The sequence below is a fragment of the Camelus bactrianus genome, chromosome 14 (assembly GCF_048773025.1).
Source record: "Camelus bactrianus isolate YW-2024 breed Bactrian camel chromosome 14, ASM4877302v1, whole genome shotgun sequence".
NCBI lineage: Eukaryota > Metazoa > Chordata > Mammalia > Artiodactyla > Camelidae > Camelus > Camelus bactrianus.
Window position 1 is genome coordinate 68,106,794 of NC_133552.1, and position 20,767 is coordinate 68,127,560.

Here is a 20,767-nt window from a genome sequence, read left to right on the forward strand (position 1 = left end):
TCTCTCCCATTACACTCCAGGAATCTCAGTGAGGGAGCATGCAATGCCCCTCAGGGTTTTTGAGGCTAAATTAAGTTAAGAAACTATCTAAATGGTAAACCAGGTGGTAAGAAAGTAGAGAAAGAAAGTAAGGAGGAAATGTCTAGAAATTAAATGTTTTTTCACTGTTATTTTGATAATAAAATTGGAAATTAATTTCCCCAAGAAAACATCTGGCTGTGTGATATATTTAGTATCACTTGAGAATCCTAAGTAAAATCTCATTATCTCTCTCTCATTTGATACATATTTTATAAATTGTTAGTAAAAGTTTAAAAAAAAAAGAGTCGTGGAGATTATCTATCCTCAGTTTCAGACACAAAACTACAAAGTAAAACTTGCCTCTGAAGCAGGGACTGAATGTGTAAATAAATTCGATTAAAACCCGAATGCTTACTTGTTAGTTTCAACGTTCTCCCTTAGCACTTTATTAAAATGATTATAAAAATTAAATTCTTTGATGGATATTACAAATCAAAAGATATCTACAAGAAAGGTAATCTAAAACTCCATACCAGCAGTTCATAAGTAGTTAAGAATTGGGGAAATGGCATTATGTACACTGCCTTATTAATTGTAATGTGCAGTACTTCATTCTTAGGAAATGAATTTATATTATGAACTCCCCCAATGCCTCACAGAGATACTAGAACACCTGCTGTGCACTTGTGAGAAATTGAAAATAGACATCTAGCTTTTTTCCCATTTAATGTGTGCTCTCTCTCTTCATTACCTGTATTTTTTGGGGGGTGAAATATTTAATCATCAAGAAGAATACAGAGGGTCACAGGCAATCACTTACCTCCTACCTGACACTATTAACATTTGCCACTTTTGCCTCAGATTTTCGTTAACACAAAAGAAAGGGAAAATTGCAGCTAAAAGCTGAAGTTCCTTTTGTTTATCCACATAAATCCGTTCCTCTCCTTCCTGCCCCAGAGACAGCAATGTCCTCCTGTGTGCATTCTCTACAGTTTTTTTTATTTGTCTAGATAAGTGTTTTTTCATAACAAGTATGTGCCATTGTGCTTCATTAAGGATTAAAGAAATGCTGTGAGAGTCCGTTTTATGCTGAACTTCCCTTTTTAACTCTGCACGGTTTTTGAGCTTTAACTATATTGAAACCTGATGAGCTAATTCATTCTTTGTAACTGTTGCATTAATTCCCCTGAAGAGAAACCACAATATCCTCATCTGTCTCCTTTCAGATGGACACGTAAGTCTCTTTTTGTTTTCAATTGCAAGGTTGCATCCTTGTAAAGACTCCTGAGATAGTAGTTAGAGTTTTCCCTGGGGCGTGTACTGAGTAGCAGAATTGCAGGGAGAGCGTTAACTTGCATCTCCCTGATTGCAAGTGAGGCTGTACAAGGCGATGCAGGTCTGCACTGCCCCACGGTGACCTGCTCATACACGTGCAGGAGGATTTGTTCAGTTCTGTACAGTGACCTGCCTGCAGCGGCTTAGCAGAGACATTCTTTTCCAAGGGCATCTTACATTTTCTCGTAAAACCTTTAGATTTTCAATACATCAGGAGTTTATTTTTGTTTATATGAGAAATTGGTATGTTATTTTTAGACAAATATTCAATTATCTCTATCCTATTTATTCGAAATTCTTGTTTACCCCCTCCTGATTTTTAATCTATTTGACTAAAACTGTATCAATAATATATTGTTTTAATAAGTAAGTTCTCATAATAAGTTTTTGTTTTTCATATTTGTTTTGGTTACCTCTGGATCTTTATTTCTGCATATGAATTTTATAATCACTTTGACTCAGTCCATAAAAAACATTCTTCTGGGATTCCGACTAGAAATGCATTTACAGATTAATGGGGAGAGTTGGCCTTTTCAGGCTATTGGTTTCTTCCATGTGTACAATCTATATTTCTCTTTCTTCGTGCACCCTTTTACTTCTTAAATATATCAGTGTGTTTTTTCTATCAGTTTTACGCATATTTTTATTTGATTCTTTTCTAAGTACTTTGTGCTGTTGGTCGCTGTGATGAGAGCTATTTTTCTGTTACATTTTAATTTGTTTATTAGGATACTCCATCCTGAGTTTCCTATGCTGATCTTCTGTCTGGAAACCCTGCTGACTTTGCTTATTAGTTCTAATAATTTTCCTGTGGAATATCTTATCATCCTCTAATGTTCTAACTAAGACCATAATTATGTGTTTTGTCTTCCTTGTCTTTTATATCATCTATTTCTTCTTCTTTTATTGCATTGGCTAGTGCTGCCAGTACAATGTTGAAAATTCATGGTGATAGTAGATATTCTTGTCTTGTTTCCAAATTAATGTGTACCTTTAAATATCTGTCAGGAAGTAATCTGTTTACCTAGAGTTCCAGTAAATAATCTCTGCTAAATGTTTTCATTATAGATGGATGCTATTTTACCAAAAGTTTTTCTTTTATCTATTAAGATTATTGTATCTATTTCTCTTTTTCTTTGCTTATGTGGCAAGTTGTATTGATGTATTTTTTTTAAGTTAAATAATTCTTCAGTTTTAGTTCAAGCCCTATCTGGTCATGATGTACTAGATTGAATTTTCTAGTCAGTATTATGGACGTTTGCATTTATTTTCATTAGTGAGACAAGATTTTGTTTATTTTTTCTTTTTATACAATCTTTTGCTATTAACTTTATGTTAGAGAGTGAATTGAGAGTAATCTGTTTTTCTTCTCTTCTAAAGCGGTTTATGTTGAATGAGGGTGATACATACCTCGAATGTCTTGTAGAATTCTCTCTAAAATTTTTTGGGGAGATGGAGGGAGAATTGACCTGTGAATACTGTCTTGAAGTTTCTAAGTCTAACCAGATTATTTTCCTTCTTTTTAAAGTCATATGTATTTTCTAGAAGATTGTCCCCTTGAAGATTTTAAACATATTCACCAACTAAATCACAGCTTTGCTTTATAATCATCCAGTCAGTATCTATGATAATTCTAGTTTGACAACTTTTACATTCCTAATATTCTTTACTCATGCCTTTACTCCAGTATCACTGATAAGTCTTGCTTGAAATTTGCCTCTAAGAATTATGGATTTTCAAAAATCAATTTATTTGTCTTTTTGTCATTTCTCATGTTTATGTTATCTATTTTACTAAGTTCTGCAGTTCTGTGAAATCCCTATTTTGACTTTCTTATAATTTCTCTTTTTTTTTTTTCCTCACTTCCTGACTGGAATGTTTGCTCACACTTTCTAGTGATTTTGTTGACCTTGCATCTGCGAAGTGTCTCGTGAGTGCTTCTTGGTGCATTCCAGCTGCTTTACACGTGGTGCTTCTGCTGCCATTTAGTGGCAAATATTTTGTCTTTATGTTGTTTCAGAGATGAAATAACAAGCGGTTCGTCAGAAAAATAAATTTGACACACCACGTTTTCCCCTCCTTTATCCAAGTTGAGATTTTTTTCCCCGTTAAATAATGAGATTTTGTCGATTCTTGTGAATATAGTATGAGTGACTTCTATTTCTGCATAGACATTTATATCATGGTGCTTATTGCCATGACAACCAAAACTACACAATTTAGCAAAATATCTGAGACAAACCTGCTTTCTAAATAATTCTCCTTCTGCTCCATTTCCCTACCAAAACACCCATGTGTATAATGATTTCCTAAAGAGCTAAGAACCTTTCTCTCTAATTGCACATTTGCTTTTCATTATTTTGTGAGAGCCTTTTTTTAAATAGGAGGATCCAGAAAAATAAAAATATTAGAGGTTTACCAAAGTATCATGCATATTATAATACTCAGAAATCACTTAAAATCACCACATAATAAATACAATATAACGGTTAAAACCTACCACCCTTATTATAAAAGTTACCACCTACTATGGACAGAATGATGGTTAAATATAAATATTAATCATGAAAGGTGATACATTGTTTCAAGAAAAGTGCAGCTTTTCGAGCTAATAAAGAGCTATGCACTTTCCCTTTAAGTGCGTGTTTTCAGGAGATGGGAGGGAAAAAGAGAGATCTTTCACATCTGTGAGAATATGGCATTTTTAGGATCAGACAGTAGCGTTTTTCCTTTTTGATAATGCCTATCATGTGATTTGCAAATATTATTTGAGAGCCAAATAGATTCAATAAAATGTGCAAGTAATTCAGTGATTTATAAGGCTCATAAAAACCTTCCAGCAGCCTCCTCTCACTCGTTCTTGAGCCAAGAGTGCAGAGGCTAAACCTTGTCTATTTTATACGGAGGATAAAATTCACCGCATCGCTAATAGCCAGGCCCACTTGGGAAATGCATCTGGCCTCTTTTCAACCCCCTGATAACCTCTCCTGCTCGGTGAAGTTAACCAAATCTGTATTTCTTATGCCCCTCTGTGCCTGTCACCCGGCCACAGTGGCAATCCTGCCAGAATAAATAAAGTGGCCGGGTCATTCAGAGAAGGGAGCAGAATGTCCCATGCTGCCTCATAAAGACCCTGCCTCTCCCTGAAGAAGACTCCAGGGAGGAGATGCCGGTACCACTGTGTAGACATCGCCTGCCTTTTTCTAATTTTCTAATTGAGGAGCATGGGCTCTTTAACTAAAGGACATTCGGAGCTTTTGTCGGCTCTGTGCTGTTAACTCTTCCCTCAGTGCCTGCATACAGTCTTACTAAACCTGCATCCCCAGCCCGTGTCTTGACGTGTGCAGGTGCAGCTGGGCTCCCGGAGCGCGCACTGTGGGTGTCACCGGTGCGTGCGACCCGGGAATGAGCCGGGCGTTGAGCGGGGGTGGCTGCAGTTCATAGAGACATGAGCATGAGGGAGCAGTGATTGTCTCCCCATTTCAGAGGAAGAAACTGGAGCTCAGAGAGGTTAAGTAAGTGGCCCAAGTCACAGAGCCAGAAAGTGGTGGACTGGAGCACGAGCCTATGTTGCCTTGAAACCTTGAGTTTTTCCAAAAATGCCTCCCCATGGAAACTGTCAGAAAATTGATTTTAAAAAAAAAACATAGTTTTAAAGCTAAATTTTAAAAATTAACTTTTTCAAAATATAAATGATTTCTTTATTTCAAAAAAATTGTTATTTAAAGTTTACCGTATCTGTATATGGGCGTGTCCCTGAGGGTCACATTGTTCCCTGCTCTCAGCATCTGGGTCTCCAGCTCTCAGCAGAGTGCTTTACAAAGCTAGGTGCTCCATCCACGTTCATTCAAAAGGGGAGTGAGCTAATACATAAGTTAGTTTAAAGCCGCTCTCCAGAGAAGAGGCATTGGTGGGTTGCAAAAATAGTCCCAATCATTCAGTCATTTCTTCTGTGTGTCCCTGCTCTGTGCAATACAACTTTGACACTCCTCTTATCAAGAGGTTATGTCTGTTTCTCTCCTGTTGACTTTGAGCTGCCCTTGTGACTTGCTTCAGCCCAGACAATACAGCAGGAATGATGATGTGTCAGTTCTAAAACCTCGCACAAATCTGCTAAGAGCCCTGTCATTGTCACACGGGGGAGCCCAGGCTCTCCTGCGGAAGATGAGAGACGCTGGTAGCCAGCCAAGAGCCAGCCACCCCCAGGGATCTGGCACCCCGAGCCCGGCCACCCACGCTGACAAAGGGACTTGAGGCCATTCTAAGTACTCGATGTTTTTAGTCACTGAGTTTTGGGGTGATTGGTTTGTCCAGCAGTGTCCCCTTGTTACAAATCACTAGCTAGTTAATTTAATTTTCCTTAAAAAACGTTTTTTCATTTGTAATGTTTTTCCATTTTTTTTTCCTGCACTTTTACTTTTTGTGGGGGAGGGGATTAGGTTTGTTTATTTATTATTTTTTAAATTTTTCAATGGAGGTACTGGGGACTGAACCCAGAGCCTCACGTGTGCTAAGCACGTGCTCTACCACTGAGCTCTACCCTCCCCGCCATTCAGTTTTCACAGCTGCTACTTCGAACCACAAGTTGTGAGTATGTTCATTTGAAGGTGGTTTTTAGAAGGACAGCTCTTCTTTTCGTAACTGATTGGAGGGACCCTGTGATGATTCCCCCACCCCAGTGTTTTCTAATGGGCAGCAGAATCACAAACCTTTGGGTGATAAAAATTTACAACTTCCAGAACTTGCTGCTAAGTTGCACGGCTATCCAGAAGTGCTCTCTAAAGCCTTCAGTAGCAGGAACCTCATGAAAAGCGGGGGTTTTGTTCAAAAAGAATTATTATGAAGGAAAAAAAGAAACTCTATTAAGAAAAGCATGAACGTGTTGGGGTATACGTGTATCGAATCAGCAGGCGGTGCACCTTAAACCATCCAGTATCACACGTCAGTCATAGCTCAGTGAAGCTGGGGGAAGGGAAGAAAAGCATAAGAAGTAAAAAAATGAAGCAGCACTTTTTAGCATCGTCTACAGCTAGTGGGTTGAAGTATTACGTAGATTTCAGATTTTGTGTGTGTGCCTGTATATTCAAGTACTTGGCAGTTTGTTTATGAGTTTTAGCTGGGTTTTAATTTTTTTAAAGAGGGTGATAGAAATAAAGAGATCTGGATTTCTGTTCCGAGCCTGACACTTAACATTAATGAAATCTCAGTCTCTAAAGCTGCGCTCGTCACATCTCATGTGCCTGCAAACGGAGGCTCGGCGTCGCTCTCCCCCGCTTGGCTTTGCTTTCAGGACCTGTGAGTCTCAGCTTGCGAGTCAGGGTGTGCTGGAGAACACCAGTCCCGTCCAAATAGCTGGCGGCTCACCGCGTCATTCACTACCGTGGGTGCCTCTGAGTCAGCCCCCGCCAGCCCGGACCAGGCGCAAACGCCTCACGTTCAGTGGATCCTTGAGTCTTAGGAGCAGTGGTGGCTAAAGGCTGCAGATGCGGTGACACCTGCAGTTCCTCTTAGCCACGCCTCGCTTAGCTCACCTCTCCCAGTGGCTCTAACGAGCCCCCCGGGGACCTCGGTGCTGCCTGTGTGGCTGGCCCCGTGCGCGGGCGCGTGTGGCTCTGCAGCACAGCGTGCGCCTGCTAGCACTCGTCCACCGTTCACATCGGGCGTTCGCACGCAGGGGGAGCTCCCCTCCCCGTAGTTAGTAATCATACCTCTTCTTTGAAGATCAAGGAAACTGCAGATGAAGTGTGTGGATGGCATCCTGAGAACCGAATGCGCCCAGCCTACCTGGATGACACACCCTGATGAGATCCTGCCTCTCCTCTGCCTTCCAAACCAGACCCTCCTGGTTGGGCTTTATACCTTTTGAGTTGCCCTCTGTCTGTCCTGAGCATCCCCTGCCTGACCTTGGCCATATACCCTGACTCACGATCTCCCCTGTGAACCTCAGGCTTGTCCAGAGCTAAAACGTGACCTGCAAATACACCTTCAGAGCTCGCGCTCCTTCCAAGCCTGTCCTCTGATGCACTTGGATCCTTTGGATCAGGTGCCACGAATTTCCCAGACACGCTGGGTTAACCCAATCCAAGCCCTGAATCTTTCTCTGTATTTCTTTCTTTCTTTTTTTTTTTTTTTCTTTTTTAATGGCGGTACCGGGGATTGAACCCAGGACCTTGTGCATGTGAACAAGTGCTCTGCCACTGGGCTGTCCCCTCCCCCTACTGCTGCATTTCATCGCACAGGCATCTACCAACTGACACAGACCAAAGGATCTTCTAGATATGAGGCTGAGATATGTACTTCCTAGAAAAGGCAAGTCAGCTGCAGAATTCCCACGTCTTCATACAGGTTTTTATTTTGACAGGTGCCAGTTTACAAAAGGTGGTGGGAAAGCAATGATACAGGGTCCCAGTTTAGGGGCACAGGGATCTGACACGACTTGGTATTGTGTGGCGTGGAGAATACAGACTCGTCCCTGACTCCCTGCCTCTGCGACAGCAGGGACAGAGCACAAGTCACCTGCAGCTGAGCCTCTTCTGTGCCCTTGTTTTGGTTTGCTGCTTTGCAAAGCTTTGCGGCACGGTGTGTGTCCTCGTGTCCCTGAGGAGAGCCATCCCCCCTCCTCACACCTGCGACCTCGGTAACAGAGAGCCTCCTCCAGCATCTTCCTGACTCCAGAGAATTGTTGTCCAGAGAACTGGCTGAACCCAAGAGCTTACCTCTTTATTTTGTTGGAGGGACTGAGGCCACTGGTCTGACGGCATCTCCAGGAAACGCAGCTCTGCTTTCAAAGAGAGAGTTGCCGAAGAGTCAGCAGACAAGGGGGGAGGTGAGGGGCAAACCTCAAACATGAATGAAAGCAGTAACGGGGCAGATGCCGCTGTAATGATATTCAACTGTCAGAAGAACGTATCTCCATCTCTTCCTTGACCTCTGGGCCACTGTCATCTTGTTTGTAATTTTCTTCCCTACTGAGGTCTTTATTTTAATAGATGAGGCTTGAGCCTCTTGTAGGCGCCAGGGCCTGTGGCAGGGAGGGTCGCATTCTAACATCGCGTTAGGTGGCAGTACCAAAGCAAACGTGCACCTCAGTGCTTCTCACTCAGCAAGCGTCCAGCCCTGAGTCTCTCTGCCCCTGTGCGTAGCCGTGATCCTGGTGAGCATGCCTTTTTTATTCTACTCTTTTACCGAGGTCTGACCTAGCTGCAGTGCACATATCCTGTACAGAGTACGAGGGGTTTTACCGCGCAGCGTGACTCGTCACCTCCACGCGGAGGGCAACGTGGGCTCCTCCTGCACGTGCTGTGTCACGTCTGGCTTCTGCCGAGTGTTGTGTGTGTGAGGCGCACTTACACGGTGCGTGCAGCAGGAGTTCGTTCTTCCTCTGTTTCCGAGCGGTGAAAACAGGCGTAGACGCGCCGCTGGTTAGGCATTTACTCAGCTGTTGATGGGCACCCGGGTCGTCTGCAGTTCTGACCGCAGAGGCGAAGCGGCCGTGAATATTCTGGCGCGTGTCTTTTACGGGGCGCAAGCCCGCCTCCTCCTGATTGTCTGCCTGGAATGGGATTTCTTGGTCCTTCAGCTGATACGCATTTAATTTTAGTGGTCAGAACCAAACCACGTTTCAAATTTCAGATTTAAGCTTCCGCCACCAACGCGGGAAGGTTCTAGTTGGTCCCTACCCAATACATACGGTTTTGTACCTGGATTTCTTCACTGTGATAGCAACTTCTCCATATTTCTAACTCTGCGTCATAACCACCACTTGTAACTGGAATGTTTGGAGGAGCAGTGGTGTCAGAATTTAAATAGTCTGCCTTCTCAGATGAGGGCTGTTTCAGACTAGGAATGAAAAGTCATGTAAACGAAATATTATTTGTGCTCTTAAAGAAGAGAATTGTGTGGTAGGTTGATTCTTGTTTCTAAAGATGCTTTTGGTAATTAAACATACATGCGCATCACTGTTTTAAATACAGTGAATAAGGACACATATTTATTAAATGTACTAACGCTCTTCTGGTGTGAGTTGTAGCTTTCCCTCGTTAGAAGGGGGTAAGTGCTCTTCTATTTTCTGTGCTCTTATTGCCCCTAGGGAGCGGTCCCTGCCTGGCTTCTCTGTGGGTCAGAATTAGCCCTGTTTATAGGATTAGTTTATATATAGTTATATATTATATATAATATATTATATTATAGTATATAGTTTATATATTAGTAATAACTTTATGTAGTATTTTATTAGTGAAATGTTGGCTCTTGTTTTCACCCTCATCGCAGGGTTTTTGTGTACGTCCATGCTGATTAGCTACAATTTTCATTTCAAGGGACCTCCCGTTTTTTTTTAACGTCCTAATTCTTATTTCCAGCGGCAGAGTTGGTGTGACGCCCTCATAAGTATGCAAGGAGGCAGACGGCTGCTCTGGTGACCGTGAGCCTCACCCCTCGCCCAGCTTCTAATTAAACTTGCCAGCACCTGCAGACATCTTCCTTAATTTCTGACGTGTTTTCAGAAAATAATAAGCCCCGGGTACTTTCTTTAGTCGATGAATAAAGGCAGGAACTCCCAAAAGTACGCCATCCTGGAGTCACGTCTCCGTCCCAAGTTCGTCAGACTGGAGAAGCCCTTCCGGATTCAGACAAGCTGTGGCACGGGCGGAGGGAGTCACCATGACGAGTGCACTTTGCTGATTATGAGCAAAACTTAAACTAAATTCTTCAGCGTATTGGTCATGGAGCTGGCGGACGCCACAGCATAGCCCAGCTTCTCCAGGGACTTGGCGCCACTAACCTTTGTGCAAACCCATCCGCCGCTCGGGGCAGTGTGTCTGGACGGCCGGGTCATGCAGGTCTGGAATGCTCTGATATTTCACTCTTGCCCCGTCTGGGTTCTGACCCGTCGATGGTCAGCAGAAGAGGCTGATCCGGCTGTGGCTTAGTCTAAGGGTTTTGTGCCAAACAGGGCTCAGCTCTCCCCTAAACTGACTGAATACTTCAGTGGCTCTCAAGTTAATCTCCCTCCCCGGAGATGACTGGGGACAGAACCTGATTTGTGCATATCATCACCGGACCACTCTGTACCCCAAATAAAATTAGTTCATCCACGTTCCAAGGTAGACATTCTCCTTAATTCAGACTTTGGCCCTTCTCATACCCACACACCTGGAGGGGAAGTCAAAATCAGACAGATGACTTGGCATTTAATGTTTCGTCTGATATGAAACGTGGTGTATTTTACTAATGAGTTCGTGCAAGTTAGACATCAGGAAAGCCCTCAGGAGAATTCTAGGGCAGAATTTGAACTAAAGCAGCCCATCTTATTAATATGTTAATTTTACCTAAAGGATTGACTCCTGGTTCATCAGATGACCTCTGTCTGCTCCTTCTTGCTAGAAATTGGATGTTGAGTTAAATGCATGTGTGGTATGAGTCAAGATACCAATAAGAGACATGACAATAGTGCTGACTGCTGCACGGAGGGGCGTCCTGCTGGCTGCAGGCCCTGGGAACCCTCCTGCCAAGACTGCTGTTGCAGTAACAGATGCATAATTCATTCAGTCATAAATGATGAAACAGGTCTTTGAAAAAAATGAACACATTATGTCTGTCAGTAGTTGCAAGACTAATCCTTAAAATGCATTAAACGTGCATTAGATTTTTTTTCCTGACAATAGTTTTTTTCTTCCTTCCCATCTCTTTTTTTCTGACAGCATTTTTATTTTGTAACTAAATATAGTTTAGAATCCAGTATGTATTAAATGTGAAAAAATTATTTAAGAAGAGTGTTCTTTCAACCAAATATGCTACTCTAAATTCCTAATTGATAAGCTGCTTTCCCGAGTCCGGACCAGAACCTTTCAGTGTGTCTTGCTCACCCATGTGTGGCTGGTGGCCTCCGCGTCCTAACTCTGCTGTCAACACAGAGTCACAGCCCTTGTGAGAAGGGGGAGGGCGTGCCATCCCGTCGCTCGTAACGCTTACCCTCCCCCAGCTTCCATTGACATCGGGTGCCCTGATGGTAGGGCCACTGCCACAAGGCAGCGGGGAGCCCGCCGGGGAACCGGATCCTGGGGCCTGAGAGGGAGAGCCTGACGCAGGTCGGCAGGAAGCACCTACGCTTTCCACCAGCACGTGGCCTTTGGGAAGCTCTCTGCCCTCCCCTGACTCCTGGGGTCCCTGCTGCACCTCCCGTCCCTGGAAAACCAGACCCTTTTCTCCAGCTTCTCTGCTGGGCTCCACTTTCCTCTCTCTGCCCCGAAGGTTGTTGTCCTTCCTCCACCAACTTAGAAAATGCCCAACACGTAGTGAGTCATGTGTCTTCTAAATAAATTATGAGGAGTATTGTAAACACCCAGTGCAGAACATTGTAAAAGTGAAGACGTCACCTCTAGGTGTGCCGTTCAGGACTTCTCTAGCTCCTCTTCTCAGGCTGACCTTCTTTCTGGGTCTCCTGCGTGTATAATTGGGGCTGTTCTTTATACAGAATTTGTATATTGTTTTCTGTTAACTTGACTGTTTCACTAAATTAATCCGCCCTAGTGCCTGCTGCTTAATTAATTGTGTCTTTAGTGTGGGGTATTTGTTATTTCTTTTTGTTGTTTTGCTATAATTAAGATAACAATGAACATCATTATTTATAAGTCTTTAACTGCATTTCTGATCATTGTCTTAGTGTATAGGTTCCTGCATGTGGAAATACTGGTTCAAATGACATGAGCATTTCAAAGCTTTGGGCCACATAAGCAAATTGTCTTTGAAGAAGGTCCTACCAGTTTCAGCTGCCGACAGAAGTGTACGGGAACATCTTTCTTGTCGTAATTTTGAAAGTTTTACTTGTTTTACAATTTTAATAAGATTGACATTTTAATATGCCTGTTGGCCATTCATAGTTCTTCTCTTAGCCGTCCTCTCTATTTCTGTGACAAGTTTAAACAGTTATTTTAAATCAGATTCCTGTGACTGGAGACACTCTAACCAGCTGTAGCCCCTCCTAATTGTAGCAGACACCTGGGTGGGTAAATGTTACTTGTTATCTTCATTTTATAAATGATGAAACTGCAGCTCAGAACATTTAAGTGACTTTTGCCCAAAGTCATCCAACTAAAACGTGTTGGAATCAGGATTCCTACCCAAGACTGAACATCTCCAAAACTTGACAAGCTCTGTCACTAAGCTTCTTACGAGGAAACGCTGCAGGTCATTACGTGGGAAACACATGCATGTGTGCGCGCGCGCGCGCGCGCGCACACACACACACACACACACACACACACTCAGACAAAGCCATCAGCACCTTCGTTCCTGCTGTGTGAACGTCCTTCCCAATGTCTCTTTGTGCACCTTGGAAAGACGGTGGCCTGGAAAGAAGCATGGATGGGTGGAAGGTGATGTGTGGCTGGACACGTGGGGCAATAGATTGAGAAAAATCTATGGAAATGAATGAGATGATGCATTTGAAAAAAATACTTACCTCCGACAGAATTTAATTTTATTTGTACTATTTATCTGCAAAAGCATTTAGTATTTGTGTAATCATACTTTTGAACATTTTCCTTTAATTTTTCCCAGAAATGAAAATAGAAAACAAAGTGATCACATTTGTTTTCTTGTATATTCTTATGCTTTCTTTTTCTAACTTGTAACTCTCTAATCCATGTAGAGTTTATCTGGGCACATAGGGTGAGGTACAAAGCTAACTTTATTTTTTCTTCTAAAAAAAACATGATCAGTTAACCTAGAGGTGTCCACGGAATGATTCTTCCCTTTCCTCACTGACTTGTACTCTTTGCAAGTTTATATTGAAAAGCTCTCCCTCCTACTTAGGCAGCTCATAGCTGTGCCGTCTGCAGCAAGTAATCTTAGAGACAGGATAGCATTACTTTGCCTTTTTTCAAGGAAAAAAATGGTCTTTTAAGTGGCACAGCATCGACCCTGAAGCATTATGGTTATATCCTGACTGTGAAAGCAAAACACAGAGAGTTGGTGGCCAACGGGGTTCTGCAGTGTGGACAGTGGTGGAGCATCCGAGAATTTGGTCCTGAGACAATAGGCAGCCTGGGGATGAGGAAGGAGCACTTCTGCTGGCAGGTGATGAGGAAGGAGCACTCCCGCTGACGGGAGATGAGGAAGGAGCACTCCCGCTGGCGGGAGATGAGGAAGGGCCACTCCCACTGGCGGGTGATGAAGGCAGCAGCCGCACTGCTGATGCACTGGACCAGCCGTGGGGGAGGCCTGGGGGGCGTGCCCTCTTGGTGACAGTTCCAGAATCACCGGGGGCTTTCTTTGCAAGGAGCACCTTAGGCACGCTCCCCGTGCCGCCCCCACGTCCCCGCAGACCCCAGGTGGTCAGGTCTCCGGGCCACACGCGGTTTCCTTCCTCTTTCCTCACTCCCGGCGTAGGTTCACACCGGTGCTTCACCACCCAGATCTGCACCGTGTTCCAAGCGCGATAGTCTACATGGGAAATGGAAGTCTTTACTTAGATTTCTTTCCAGTTTGCACCCAAGTTTCATGATCTTTATTGTTCTCTACTTAAAAGAACTCCTTTAGGAAAATCGTAATTTCAGTTTTGGGGTGGCTCAGTCTGTTCCAGGAAGAGCCCGTGTGTGGCTTAACCGAGGTTTCCCTGCGCTGCATGCTGCTCGCTTCACTGCTGCCGCCGTCCGGCGAGCCCCCTTATCGGGGCGCAGACTCCTGCAGAGGAAGCGAGTCTGTCGAAGGAGGCAGCAAACATTAAACCACCCACGGTTTGTTACACTTTATGTTTAGAAATCAGTGCATTTTTGTTCATGTGTCTGTGTTCGGATCAAAGCACTAAAAGAACACCTTTTCCTCCTAACTTTTAGAGGTTTTCACGAGACTCTAAGATAATCATTTGCATGTTTTTACTTCAAGTAGGCAGGGATGTGCTAAGCGGCCGGCCGGATTTCCCTGACCTCAGGGAACACCGGGCAGCATGCAAGATGCCTGACCACTCTTTTCTTGTTCTGTTTCAGCACACAGACCTGGGATATTGGAATATTGGACATCTTTGGCTTTGAAGAATTTCAAAAGAATGAATTTGAGCAAGTAAGTGGGTTTTCTTTTAAAATTTTGTTTCAAAAGAATGGTTTTTCCAACCGATAAGTCATCTCTTTTAAATTCAGTGGAGACTATTTGCATTATTTCTTGCAAATACGTAATTAAAAGAAGTACTTTGCCATCGTGTTTTAAATCCACGTCCCTGGTTTGTTGAAATAGTCATCGCTTTTATGTGGTCTTGGCGCACTCAGTCTTTCCTTTTTAATTGCGGTAATTGTTTTAAAAGACAGTATTAGTTGAAGACCAGAGTGGGGTTTATGGAAATGCCGTTTCAGTGGGTCAGAGACACGGGAGGGCAGCTCTACTTCAAATCAGGGCAGAGATCTTCAGACTCCTGGGCCGAAAATCAGGCTGGAAATACTGTCTCACGCTAAACGCTATTATTTGTAGAGTCGGCTTTACGTGACATACACACGACTATGGCCAACTCGTAAAAACAGACTAAACAGACATCAGTTCTTTTTAGTCCACTTACAACTTAGGGCACTTGGAAAAACACTCGATTCTTCACTTTGCTGTATATACTGTTAAATTAAGTATATTTTAAAATTAAGTGTTGAGAGTAGAAATAGACGTTGCGTTAGCAACCAGAGAAGGAAAAAGGTGCAGGTAGAAAGATGGAAAACCACGCTGCATTATATTACATGAAGAATTTCAAACGTGTGGTGTTTAGCGTGGTTAATGACACTGGACAAGGGACTAAATAGAGTGAAGTTGAAGCCCAGTTCTGTGACTTTTACTAGCAGAGCTGTCTTGGCCAAGATGAAGAATCTATAATGAGCTTTGGTTTCCTTCTCTGTAAGGTCCAGATAGTGATAGACATACGGAGCTGTGAGATTGCACAAGACGGCTGTCACAGAGGTGCTGGTGTCAGTTCCCAGCTCACTCACACATGTGAGAACTGGTGGGTAGATACCATCATGGCCATAAATGGCAACACCCAAAAACCTTTTAAAATGCAGCCTATTTTGTCTAAAAAAACTGGTGCAGCATCCTGAGAGTAGGTCCTAAATCACGCTGACTCACTTAATCCAGGGTGAATCATCATGAATCATGTTCTCTGCAAAACTTTGCAGAAAGTCTCGTATGAAATCAGACCGAGGAGACCAGAGGTTTCTTCTCCCTTCATGCTTTTGTATCCATGGATTAATGGAAAAGGGAGGACTGTGTGGTTCTATTTATTTACTGCTTAATAATAAGAAAAAGTGGCAAACGTAAGGAAGAGCAGTTAAAAGGGCGACCAGTAGGAGGTCCGAGAGTAAACGCGGCTCGCAGGCCACCTCTAGGGATGGGTTCCTCGGTGCGAGTGTCTGCGTGTTGCCTGGTGGTCACATCGATTCCCCACGTCTTTGCCTTAGAAAACATGCGGACTCTCGTGTCTCTAATGAGACTCCCGGTTTCTCCAGCTCCTGGTGAGTGACATGCAGAAGCCACAGGTGGAACGGTGTCTTGTCCAGGCCTCTGCGAGGGGCCGGGCTCCCATCCTCCTCCGCACCCAGACACGAGCACCTGCAGGCCTGGGCGGCAGCTGAAGTGGGCAGAACATTTATGTTCTCTTCTTATGAACACTTACTCACTTTACTACAGTTACACGTGTCCCGTATTATTCTTTCATGCCGTTAGATATTTTAATTACGTATTTTAGAATATACTCATAGCCTGGGATTTTTATATAGCAGGGAATGGCATTTTTCCCCCTCAAATCTAAAGAACAAGTCTCTGCTAAATACCAGAAGCTAATTTTAGATACTTATGGGTAAAAGCTCAAGACCAGTTTTTAGACTTAAATTATGAAAAGAGTAAACATTTTTAAAGATGTGCCTTTAGTTTTCTTGGCGGGTTTGCTTGATTATTGTGCGTGGCAGGACCAAGGAGCCGTTTAGAAGAATAAAATGATTTTTGTGTGTAGGGTGAAGCTAAATCTTATCTTGCAGTGGATTTAGCGAATTCCTAAATTTGCCTATGAACTTTTGAAAGGCCATTGGTTTGAATGATACATTCTAGATTCTTGAGGTGCTAATAGAGTGTGAACGTCCTCATTTTTGATCCCATTGACAATTTGCAACAGAATGTTTAACAGACTGACATTGTATCCAGAACCAAACCCAGAAAAATCTTGGTGCCTTTATGAGCATCTGCTCTGTTCTCCGTTGGGCACGTTGCCCCACCAGCTGTCGGCCGGGGGGTCAGCTCCTCTGGGGCCGCAGTGGTGTCTGGTGCAGAGTTTTGTGTCTCATACAAGTGTAATGACTGTGTTTCAACTGAATCTTAAAGAGTAAACTCTTAAGGACAGAATCTCCCTAGTGGATTTGCTAGTTTTTCCTTCTTGCTCAGGAATAAATGTATGTATTTCTGGACAGTTGGTCACCCATAAGAAATCTGACAAATATTTGGAACAGGGACAATCTGGGGAGACACTAAGAGTCACTCCAAGACAGCCGCGTCCCCACCTCAGTGTCCTCAGGCAGCTCTAAAGCATTAGATGGACGCGTGTGAGACTTTACATGAGAATTTGTTTCAGCTGATAGGAACTGCTCGCCCTGTTTTCCTTGACTTTCAGTAAATAATCTCTATTCAGAACTATTTTATATATTGTAAAGAAGACAGGTTTTTAGATTGAAAAGTGTAATATATAAAACTCAACAGTACTTTGATGCTGCAGTGGAGAGGGGCTCACTAAATAGTCTGGGTCCAAAGAGCATTTCAGGAGGCTGTGACGCCACCACCATAATTAATTAGATCATTACATTATTATCAACTCACTCTGTTATGTGACACCTACATTTCATGAACTCTCATCTCCCTTATGGATCTAGCGCTACAAAAACATCCTCTGATGCCCTGAAAAATAAGCCTCTCCAGTCAACTCTTCCATGTTTCACAGCCAGTGAGTCCGAAGGTTGCGACGCTTGGTAATCAGAAAGGTGACAACCAAGACAAAAGTCACCTTACACATTGTGCTGCCAGTGGTGTTAGAAAAGAGAGAGCAGTTCGGGGCACCACGTCTAAGGGAGAGGCAAAAATATTTTTAGTTCCAGGGGTTAATATTTAGAAAGCTGAAAAGAACGAATGAAAACGTAACTACAAACCATGAGAGACCTTGATAAAGTAGCAAGTTGCAAATCAGCATATAAAACCAATGACTTTTATATATTTTTTGAATAGTTTGTTAGAAGACATAGTGGAAAAGAAGAAAACATTTACATGGTCAAGATCAGTAACAGCCTAAGTGAGGGAATGGAAAGATGTACCGCATTCTTAGAAAGGCTTGGAGACGGTAAAGATCCTGACCGTCTCCAATTTATAAATATGACTTGAGGTGGCCCCACTGCAAATGGACGAACAATGAATGACAGAATTAGAGCATTCAGGTTCACAGCTGCGCGGAAGTAGTGAGCCTGTGCAATGAGTGTCGATCCCTGCTGCCGTTCGAGACGGGAGACCACACAGACAAGATACAGATCAGGAGTTCTTGCCAAGGAAGAAAGAAAAGAAAGAAGGAAGGAAGGAAGAAAATAAGGAGGAGAAAGGAGAGACCCTGGATACAGTGAAACATCTTGATACAACTACTAATTAACAGAAACAGAGGACAGAGGAACATGAGAAACTGAACCATGAGGATGCCCTCTGCAAAGCCCAGGCCCTGAGAAGTGAAATGGGACAGGGGATCTGATTTCTTCAAAGTATAAAATGCAGAGATAAGAATGTAAAAGGAGGTGATATGTAGATTAAAAGAGATCTAAGCGACATAAATCAATTAAAATGTGGACATTGTCTGGATCCTGGCTACTTAAGTATAAGCAGCTATGAGTTAATTAATGTCATATGAAATCTAGATATTTGACAAAATTAAGAAATCATCCTTCACAGAAACTGTGTGTGATAAAGGTCACGTGGCTGTGTTTTTGAAGTCCTTCTAGTTTAGGGAATTATACTAAAATACTTGCCAATTAAATGACACAACGCCTGAGAATTGCTTCCGATGAGTCTGATTTTGAGGGCAATATGGAAATGGATAAAGCAGAATTGGCTAGGAGATAGTAACTGTTGATAATTGTTGGAGTCGGCTGATGGCAGATGGGGTTTATTACGTTAGTCTCTTCACTGTTGAATACGTTTAAAATTGTCCATAACGTACAGGTGCACCTCAGAGGTATCGCAGGTTCGGTTTCAGACCACAGCAGCAAAGGGAATACGGTAATAAAGCTAGTCACATGCGTTGTTTTGCTTTCCCAGTGCAATGTTGTGTTTACACCATCCTCTAGTCTGTGAAGTGTGCAGTGTCATTATGTCTAAAAAACAATATATCTACCTTAATTATCAATCCTTTATTGCTAGAAAACACCAACCATCATCTGAGAGTTCTGCAAGTCTTAGTAGTAACATAAAAGATCACTGATCACAGGGCACCGTAACAAACGCAATAATAATAAAAAAAAATTTGAAATATTGCCAGAATATTGCCAAACAGCAACACAGAGACATGAAGCGAGCAAGTGCTGCTGGGAAATGACACTGACAGGCTCGCCTGACGCAGGGCTACGCCACACCTTTGATTTGTAACAACGCGGTCGCTGCGAAACACCGCCAAGTGAGGCGTGCCTGTACTAGTTAAAGTAAACGAGAACTTTGAAGCTGTATAAATATTATTTTAATAAATGCTAGAATATGTCTTCGCTGCACAAAAGCTATCGCCAAGCTCTGCATGTTACAGATCCTTGCCGAAGGCGTAGAGAACAGAGTAGTGGAAACTAATGATTTAACATTCAGTAATTTCCCCCAAATTTCCCACTAGACACATAACATGCAGCTACATATAATGAAACTCTTGAAGCTGTGGCGTCTAGTAAAATTGCATATCAACAATTTGCTGTAAGAACACAGAGAATTTGGAAAGAGAACACATTTGTTCAAAGTAAAAGCTTCTGTCACAAGATAAAATTGTGATACATGACCTATCTTCAAGCTCGGCTTCGTCTAAGCTGATTTTAGAAGAGTTTTCACGGATTTGAAATATTCCCCTGCTTACAAATTCTTTTCTAGAGAGTGAGGTTTGCTGGAAAGTCCTGGTGAACAATAACTCAGTCAGGCTTGGGCTGTGTGCAGAGATTTTGGGAAAAGCCAGATGCTTTGACTTTGAAAGTTTTATGAAATAAGATTGTACAGTTTGTCAACCTCAATCTCAGAAAAATACCATGAAATCCTTAGTTGTGAAATCACTATCCTCGATATGATACAAAGATAAATTAAAGAGTATATTAATGACTGTCAGCTGAACACATGTCATGTACCTTTGATGTCGATTATTCCATTTTACAGGTGGAAAAACTGAGAGGCTATGGCCTCTGCCCTGTAGGAAAGGGTTTTGTTGGTCCCCAAAAGGGTCCATTTTTTTCTGGCTCGCTTGCATCAGGCTCCTCTGTCATTCATTCATTCAACTACCTGATTTCGTATGCGCACCACATTCCAGACCCTATGCTTGGCACTAAGCAGCACGCGGACATCACGGTGCAGTAGGCAGGCAGTGCAGAGGAGGACCAGTTCTGACTGGATGGCAGAAGGGTTAGGAAAACCGTAATGAGGAAGATGTTGCTACTTTCATCCCAAGGTTGGCAGTTCCCATGCAATTTTAATCATAGCATGTGCTCTGAGAGCTATTAAGTGTCAGTATGAACTATTTGCCACTCAATGAATTGACCTATGAATATAAAAAATATTTCATTGTTCAAATTGTTTTACATTTAGCTTCCCAAATCATGTGTACATTAAATAGCTAACTCTATCTCAAAACATTTCCTGCTCTATGATACTGAATTTTCTGAACTCTTCTCAGGAACTCACCAAGCTGTTGATGTCACACAGTTCAAGAAAACTCTGAATGAGGAAACTTATTTCTGTTACATAGCAGAACCCAGGGATAGTGCTGCTCAGGGTTCTGCAGAAAAATAAGCAGAGTAACGAAATAGTGAGATGCTATTTGAATGTACTTCTTGCAATAATATGGGATTCTATGTTTTAAAAAGTATGGTTAGACATTTTCAGGTTAGTAGCTTTTGAAAATGTGTTTTGAGGAAATAAAGATGACTGGATAAAGAAGTTGTGGCATATTTATACTACAGTGGAGTACTACTCAGCCATAAAAAAGAATAAAATAATGCCATTTGCAGCAACATGGATGGACCTAGAGATCGTCATTCTAAGTGAAGTAAGCCAGAAAGAGAAAGAAACATAGCATATGATATCACTGATATGTGGAATCTAAAAAAAAAAAAAAAAAGAGGACACCAATGAACTCATCTACAAAACAGAAGCAGACTCACAGACATAGTAAACAATCTTA

At 42.5% G+C, this 20,767-nt stretch overlaps 1 protein-coding gene across 1 annotated transcript in view; it reads left to right on the top strand.

Annotated features, from left to right (window-relative positions):
* MYO16 (myosin XVI) overlaps nt 1-20,767 on the top strand; it is a 437,386-nt gene that overhangs the window by 261,345 nt on the left and 155,274 nt on the right. Inside the window, exon 21 of the mRNA XM_074378522.1 lies at nt 14,343-14,415. Within this exon, the coding sequence (XP_074234623.1) occupies nt 14,343-14,415 (73 nt within the window). The remainder of the gene's footprint in view (nt 1-14,342; nt 14,416-20,767) is intronic.